The sequence below is a fragment of the Sceloporus occidentalis genome, unplaced genomic scaffold (assembly GCF_023333645.1).
Source record: "Sceloporus occidentalis isolate IW3139 unplaced genomic scaffold, rSceOcc1.0.p SCAF_9, whole genome shotgun sequence".
In the NCBI taxonomy this organism is placed as follows: domain Eukaryota; kingdom Metazoa; phylum Chordata; class Lepidosauria; order Squamata; family Phrynosomatidae; genus Sceloporus; species Sceloporus occidentalis.
Genome location: NW_028316989.1, coordinates 547631 through 555542, shown reverse-complemented (window position 1 = coordinate 555542; position 7912 = coordinate 547631). Strand labels below are relative to the sequence as shown.

Sequence of the window (7912 nt, the reverse complement as noted above, 5' to 3'; positions counted from 1 at the left end):
ACAAGGATTACGGATGCCAGTGTACTTTGTGGCCAACATGGCTGCTCCGGACATGGTCCTGAAAGAGAGAAGTCGCAGCAGCGCAAGCTCTTGAAGACGGCATTGACTGAAGATGGCATTTATGGCCAGCTCTTTGGCTTCAGCTGAAAGTCTCTCAGAGCGGCTCACAATTAGACTGGAGCCGACTTCCTCAGATGTGATGAAACTTACAAAGATTAAAGCAGGGAAAAGCAAAACAAAGGCGAGAAACACAATAAAGCCACAAAAAGGAAGGAAGGAAGGAAGGAAGGAAGGAAGGAAGGAAGGAAGGAAGGAAGGCTGGCTGGCTGCCACTCTTCCTATAAAATGCACAGAATGACTCAGGGCTTCCCGATCGATCCTCCGCTGTAAACAGATCGCTCCTTCTAATGACCTGTTCCTATCGCTTATCAAAGATCACCACAGATCAGGTCCAATTCTCGGGGAAAGAGGGGCGGACTACAGGTCCCAGAATCCCGCAGCCATCCTGGGGGGTTTCATGGCAAGATTTGTTCAGAGGGGTTTAGCCTTTGCCTTCCTCTGAAGTTGAGAGAGCGTGACTTGCCCAGTGTCCCTGAGGGGGTTTCGAACCCTGGCCTCCCAGTGTCCTAGACCAGCGCCCAAACCCCTGCACCAAGCTGGCTCCCCAAAGCGTGCCAAATAAGAAGAAAGTAAAACACAAACGTCCCAGTGACATCTCTCCTTCAGGAAAATGCCAGCCCTGGCAAGGACTCATTGTCCTCGGAAGGCAGGCATCCCTTCCTCAGAGGCCAGTGTTATAAGGAAAACTCAAAGCTAGTGCATAGACCCCGTTTCCAACCCTCCAGAGGTGGATGGACAGCCGCTCTAATAGTGAGGAATGCTAGGAGCTGCAATCCACACTGGAGAGATAACCAGGTTTGGCACTGCTTTAACTGCCCTGGCTCAAGGCTATGGCATTCTGGGAGTTGAAGTTTGTTATGGGCCCAGAGTGGAGCGGGGCCCCACAACGTACTCCAACTCCCAGAATGCCATAGCTTTGAGCCAGAAAAGAGTTAAAGCAGTGCCAAACCCGGTTTTCTCTCCAGTGTGGACGCAGCCCTGGAGAGCCAGGCAATTCCCATCCTGATGCAGGAGAGGCTTCCAGGCTCCAAGGGTGGCATAAACCATCTTCAGAATCCAAGCATTTGGGGAAACATAAATCCACACGTTTTGCAAACTGGGCACATATTGTTGCACCACATTTAATAGGAGGTGGGGAAGGCATATCTTTTATGTAACACAAATTTGGGGGGTGCTATGTAAACAACATTTGTGGCAGCAGCTTCTGTAGGAGGGAGGCTTGCCTATCCGACGTATGACCTCTGAATGAAATTAATTTCAAGAGAACACCAGCTAGTCAGGGCTTCCTATCACCTGTGAATCCTTCTGGTTAAAATGGCTATTGTTCATTTGTGATTAGGCACTAAAAACATGCTTCTGTTGAAAGAAAGCAGCAGAATTATACACAGCCACCGGCTGCAGCGACTGGAAGTCCCAGATGTCTTTTGGAAACACAGAAGTGGCACAAACCCAGCCAGCAAATTCTCAAATGCAGAATAAATTAACCAACCAGGGAGGAGCTTCTATTCCTTTCCTATGAGATCACACCCTCCTTCCTGTTATGCTTCCATCAGTAGCAGTTTCAGCGCTTTCTCCTGCGTTTTCTATGTCTTCCCTGCTGCAGGGGACCATAAGAATTCTGCATTGGAAAACCAAAGCCTCCGCATCCTTGCGACGGTCGCTGGCAAGGTGAGTACTGCAGCCCATATTCGGGTATGAAACTGGGGCTTGGCCTTTGCTGGACGAAGCTGGCTGCTGCAGGGAACTGAGGACTGGGAACAGGAGGAGCTTGGTAATGAGTGGTGAAACTCTGCCAATGATGGGGTGGTCTGAAAGAGAAAGCACAAGGCTTCAGAGCAGAGCCAAGAGGGGTTTCAAAGGCATGCACAGCAATACTCCACCCCATGCTATAGTCCCACTGCAGCTCTGCATGCCTGCCTTAAACAGGCAAGGTAAAACAGCAGCAGTCTCTAAAACAGTACATGGAGTATGTTGAACGCAAAGCAGAGAGCTACCAGCTACCCTCATCATGTTGAAGAAACACAGATCTCTATACATTGGATCACCAAGATGGAAATTGTAAGAAGCGGAGGCTAATAAAAAAGAAACAGTTGTTGCTGGAAGCATTTTAGAAGAATCTTTCAAGTGGCCTCTGAAGAATTCAAAATGTTTTTGTTACTTATGCAAAGCTCACCTGCCCCAATTGTTTTGTTTCACATGGGCATATTGTTAGTTTTTGGATGCAAAGTTTGCTGAAGCAGGACGAACTACTCTTCTTCTCGGTGGTATGGGGACATATCCCTATCCATTCCATGTTACTTCTGCTTCAGGTACCAAGTTTTCTGTTAAAGACGTAAGGCCAGGAACACACCTATTTTGCTAACTGAGTTGGACCTGTATTTATAGCCTGCTCAACAGGCACAATTCACTTGGAGGTAAGTATTTTGTGGCTACAGAACCCCCAGAGCCCTGGACTAGCAGTGCCCTTTCTAAGCATGTTACAGCTGCAGAGGTTTCCAGGACTCTCTTGCCATTTACCTGGGTGGGCTTTGTCCACCCCTTCCTCTCTTTGGAGCAAAGTGCCTGTAACACAAAGAACACAAAAGGTCATAAGAATCAATCAACTGCCCAAGTCTGCCTCAGTATTCCCCAGACGCCAAATTTGGTTTTAATTCCTACAATGCAGGAACTGAAAGAAGTGGTTCCCTACAGCTTATTTTTCAGCCCAAGGGCCACATTCCACTGACCCTTGGGAGGGCTCCGAATCAAAAGAATGGGCAACTATTCTGTGCAGATCTATTTAGTTGAGGGAGGGGAGGAGACCCTTGAAACCTATCTCCCCCACTGCTCCAGCTCCCCATGGAAGGAAAACGGCTGTGGAATGGAGGCGTGTGGGCAGGAACGAGGAGAAGCCAAGGATGGGACTGCTGGTACTCTCCTCCCCCAAGAAGAGGAAATAATTCCTAAATAGCAGCAGCCAGATGGAGGTGGAAAGAAAGGGAAATGTGTGCCAATCTTGTCCTAATTCTTCTTGCCCTGGTTACTTAGCACTTTCAAGAAGATCATAAGGGTCCACTTTCACTTGCCCATATCTAGAAAGGAAGAAAGCAAATGAAACCTTTGTGCTTCCCATGGGACTGGTTGCAGGAATTGTGGACCACAGTCAATAATTTCAAAATCTGGATGCGGAGTAGGACCAGAGCGCTCCTTATTCCAACTGCATGGAGGAGGTGCCATGCTGACATTCCTTTAAAGATTAAAAACATTAAAACTTTAGTATTTCAGGGAAATGTGACTTTCACAAGAGGTACAAGAACCGGCACCCATAGGAAGGCAACTAATGCCTTTCAGTTGTACTTTAGACAAATAGAAGCTAGACTCCTAGGAAATACCTTGCTCTTTGGAGTACTCAAGAGGCTGGCAGGCCTTCTTTTGAGATACAGTACTCCATTCCATCTCTGTGCCTTCCCCACCACCACCACCATGTTCCTCTCCCTTCTGCATGGGATTCTGTGGTTACTAAACATAGTCTTTATGAAACTGTGGGGGCACCCCTTGAAAAAGCTTTCTGCCTACATGAGGATCAGCACTTGGGAGAAGGAATTCAACACTCCGTGTGTAGGACTGTGAGTAATGCGATGTTCTAAATCAGGGTATCCGAGCTGTTATGGAAATTGTGAAAGCTGAATGAGTCTATGGTTTCTATTTGGGCCTTGGTACAAGTAGCTGAATTCAGAAAGCTGGACTGGGGGAGGTTCTTTTCCTCTGACAACTAGGAATGAAGGTGCTGGAAGGAAAGACCCCCACTTCTGCCTTTCTCTGAACCCACAGCTCTTCCTCCTGAAATCTCTGGTGCCAAATAGTGATTCTCTCACCGTCTCTCTCTCTAATTTACAGCCAGACAATAAGACTGAAGTAGTAAGGTCCAACTTGGAGACAGAAAGGGAAGTACTTTACCTTCTCTTAGGTCCTCTCCTCAGATCTTCAATATAGTTCTTCCTCTCTATAGAATGCCCTCGGTTGCTATTGAACACTAAGAGGGAAACGAGCCTTAGAAGGCAATTCTATGCAGCTACCAAAAAATAAGTCCGGCTGTACATTGGAATGTGCCAGAATAATTATTTCTTTAAAAACCACAACACTCCTTCTCTTAAAACGCTTGAAGCAGCAGCTTTGTGGACTATTTCTAGCCCAATATACAGAGGTCTTTGTTTTGCAGCTGTGCTCCAGAGTGTCCTAGAAGTTTTCCAATGAGGCATTAGCAAGAAGCTGCCTTTCCCCACTGGACAGGAGTTGGGTCCCCTCTAGGCCCATTCGTAATTGGCTCAACATGACAGAGACACCCAACAGAACCCAGTCAGTTTCTGTATAACAAAAACTTATATAAGGAAGAACTCAGGCAAGCTTAAAATAATTGTACTAGTCACTTCTAGAGCTTCCTTATTTAATCAGCGATGGGAATCATGATGCCCTCCAGATATGTTGGACTGCAGTTCCCAGCATTCTTCCCCATTGGCTGTGATAGTCAGGAAGGCTTATCATGATATTTCAACTGTGGGAGAAAAGCTGTACCTCAACTTCATATAACTTTATTTTAAAGGGAAGGAAATGGCCCACTGCAAAACAAGGGTGCGCTGCTTACATTCTATTGCCTTGTTCGGATCCATTCCTTCGACGTCAATCAGGTACCTAAACACAACAGCAAGACGTTTTGTTATGGAAAAAACTGTTACAAGAACAAAAGGACAATACTAGAATATGTTTAGAATGCAAATTTGATGTAAAATTTAAGGAAAAACAGTTGACTAGAAAACTCCTTATAACCAATAATGGCAGGATTACACCTCCATATTGTAGACCAAGGGGACAGCTGGGCAAAGAGCAGAACACAGGATGCAGTTGTTGAACACTGAGTTTTAACAACCTGACTTGCAGGAAGAGTATTCAACCTTAGGATCTGTGTTCAATATCTCTACCTCCTCACCTCCGTCCCCTTCTTAATATCTCCACATCCATATTTCTCCTTTTCCTTGCTTCCTCTTATAAATATTAACCATAGGAAAAGGGATGCTAGAGTGACTCACTTTGAACAATTGTCTTTAACTCAGACCTCAGCAATTCAACCCTGAGGGCTTTCAAAAGACCCGTTTTAAATGAAGACATAGACTTTGACAGGGGTGGGATGATCTATTGAGTTTATTTTGTACAGGGACAACTGTGTAATAAATTATTTATATTTACCCATTTAGCTCTATCAAAACCAACTGGTGACCAGCATTTTTCAAAGGACAGGCCTACCTGCAAACAAGGTAACCGGTTCGATTCAAGCCATGCGTACAGTGAACTCCAATGAGCTTGTCTAAGAGAAACAGGAAATACAAGTAATATCTTGCAAGAACTCAGTTGCACAAGCAATTTTATTCCTTGTGAAGGGTTTTCCCCCCTTACAGAAAAACAGCAGCTCAGCTTCCAGCCAAGGGCTAATTAGCAGGTGCCATGAAGATAACAATTCCTGTTGCTTCCCACACTTCCTTCTCCGCTTATCTACCCCAGCATGCTGCTTTCGTTGGTGAGCTTCTTGGCACAAGACCTGTCTGCTTGCAGAGGGATGAATGACACATGGGCTCCTTGCAGCCCCCCATAAATAAATAAAACATTAAACATTCATGTTTAATGTGTAACATTAAACCTTTTATAACAAGTATTTCCTACTTGTGTTAGAGCTACTTTACTGGTTTGCCAATGTGACGTGTGGTGGCTCTCAGAGAGGTGAAAAAGCTGGCCCCTGAACCCCCCAAAGTTGCCCCTCCAGCTCTCAGCACACACATGCATAGGGATGGCACTGCACAGATAAGCAACTTGCTAAAGGGCTGTAGGAAAACGCCATGAAGCCAACCAGCAAGCTTCAACCAGGATAATGATCACATTATGCTAAAACGACAACTTCATGCTCACCGTTGTGCTGGTTCTCCATCAGAAACTTTTTCACAACACTTTTGAATTGATGGATTGTTTCATTATCTGGGACTTCGTGGCCGACGGTTAAAATCTTACAGTACTTCAGTGTGTCTGGTAGTTTCTGCAAGAGGAAAACAAAAGAGAAGCGGCTGAAATAAATCTCAGCACGACTGGACTTAAACCTCCTTTGGATCAGGAGAGATTTGGGAAAAACAAACACTGAATGTTATGATCAAAATACAAACAACAATGAAGACAATTCATATTTACGGTGCATCGACAGGGATAAGGGTCATGACTGCAGGATTTGGGAAGGGGGGCATAAGGAGGGATAGAGGAGAAGAATTAAATTATGGTATCTGTAGTATAGAAAGAAGGGAGTATTGTATGTATCAAGACTGGAATTGTTATAAAAATAAGTTTTAAAAGACGTACCTCCGGCGCATAATAGCGGGTCGTGTATGTCAAATCAATGATCAAACCCAGCTCTTCCCTCTGCTCTCTGACTTGATTGACAAGGTCTTCTGGCGAAAAGCGCTCATTTGGGGCAAGCCTATATTCAAAGCTCTGAAAAGAAATGAAGGCAATTCAACCAAGTCTTCCAAGCTGCTACCTTCTGGCATCTAAAAAGCAGAGCACAATTATAAGTGCATAGCCAGCGCATAGCGCATAGTGATATTAGCAGCCATAGGCTGGGCTAAAACTACAGCGAAATTATGACAGCCATGAACTAACTCTAGGAGCTGAATTCTTACCAATCCAGGCTGTCAGTTGTTCAAACACAAGAGGCTTAGCCTTGCCACAGGGAACAGACCAGGCTAGAAAAGTCCCCAGAGCTTGACCACAATGGCTGGACACCAATGTTGTTGGACTCCAACTCCCATCGGTCCCAGCCAGCTTGGACAATGCTCAGGGACGGTGGGGCTGCAGTCCTACCAATCCCAGGATGGAAAAGGTTCCCTACTGGCATCTCCCCTTCCCTGGGGTGGGCAGCTAGTGACTAAGAGTCTATCTCCCAACGGACTTCGGAGGCCACTGGGCCTTCACCACCGAAATAGCTGGTTATGGTCCAAAACGCACTGAGGCAATAACCCAGTCTGAGACCAGCTCAGAGGTAGGCAACCCTGGGAACAGTAGTTCATTGTGGCCCCAGAGCTGCTCTCTGAGAGAGAAGGCTCGATGTCTGGCAAAACTACAGCTCCCAGGGCCCCCTACACTCAGCCGGGGCAGCTAAAGCGGATTGTTCCTGCAGGGCGTTCTGGACCCTTGGCATCGCCATCACCACCTTCTGCCTCCCAAGAGCTGTTTCCTCATAAGAGCACACAAAGCCAGAGCTGATATAGATAGACCTATCAGAGGCCATGCTTACCTTCTGAAGAGGGACCTTAAAAGCAATGAAGCGCGTTCCAGGGATCCTTCTCCCAAGAGGCAAGTAATCCGTCCACCTGGAAAAGAGAGCTTGCGGTTCACTATTCCTCAGTTCTGGGCTGAGAGAGTGTGACTCCTGCTCCAAGGGCCAGGGGCGGGAGTGGCAGGCCTGGGGCGCACGGATTACTGGGGATGGCGGGGACTGCAACTCCCATCGCTCCTCTGCACGGATTACTGGGGATGATGGGGACTGCCGTCCACTCTACTGTTCCAGCAGCCCAGCCAGGCCTTCCAACGGCAACTCCCACCATTCCTCAACAGTCGCTAGGGATGATGCGCGGCCTGGGGCTGCTGGGCTCACCTGTCCGGCAGCTTGTTCTTGTTCCCCATCGCCGAGGAGGACCGGCCAACAGACAGACAGCCGCTTCCGGCTCTCAGGCCCCGCAGAGAGAGGACGCGGCGGCGCTCTCGTGACGTCACAGCCGCG

General features: G+C 47.1%; 1 protein-coding gene across 1 annotated transcript; it reads right to left on the bottom strand.

Annotated features, from left to right (window-relative positions):
* Positions 1 to 1199: 1199 nt before the first annotated feature.
* On the bottom strand, positions 1200 to 7864 carry LOC149306639 (RNA/RNP complex-1-interacting phosphatase-like). Its single transcript, XM_089538452.1, has 10 exons — positions 7787 to 7864; positions 7427 to 7502; positions 6493 to 6624; positions 6055 to 6178; positions 5398 to 5458; positions 4742 to 4788; positions 4057 to 4132; positions 3218 to 3346; positions 2638 to 2682; positions 1200 to 1928 (listed from the first exon to the last, which is right to left on the bottom strand). The coding sequence occupies exons 1-10, from the start codon at positions 7813 to 7815 to the stop codon at positions 1682 to 1684; spliced, it is 966 nt and encodes a 321-aa protein (XP_089394578.1). The 5' UTR covers positions 7816 to 7864; the 3' UTR covers positions 1200 to 1681.
* Between the last annotated feature and the right edge of the window lie 48 nt (positions 7865 to 7912).

Bases quoted from the DNA above. Each gene is read 5' to 3' on its own strand.
- LOC149306639 (XM_089538452.1), bottom strand. From the start codon at position 7,815: ATGGGGAACAAGAACAAGCTGCCGGACAG. The intron at 6,625-7,426 runs GTAAGCATGGCC...ATTTCTTTTCAG, and splicing joins TTAAGGTCCCTCTTCAGAAG to AGCTTTGAATATAGGCTTGC. The intron at 1,929-2,637 runs GTAAATGGCAAG...TTTCTCTTTCAG, and splicing joins GGTGGACAAAGCCCACCCAG to ACCACCCCATCATTGGCAGA.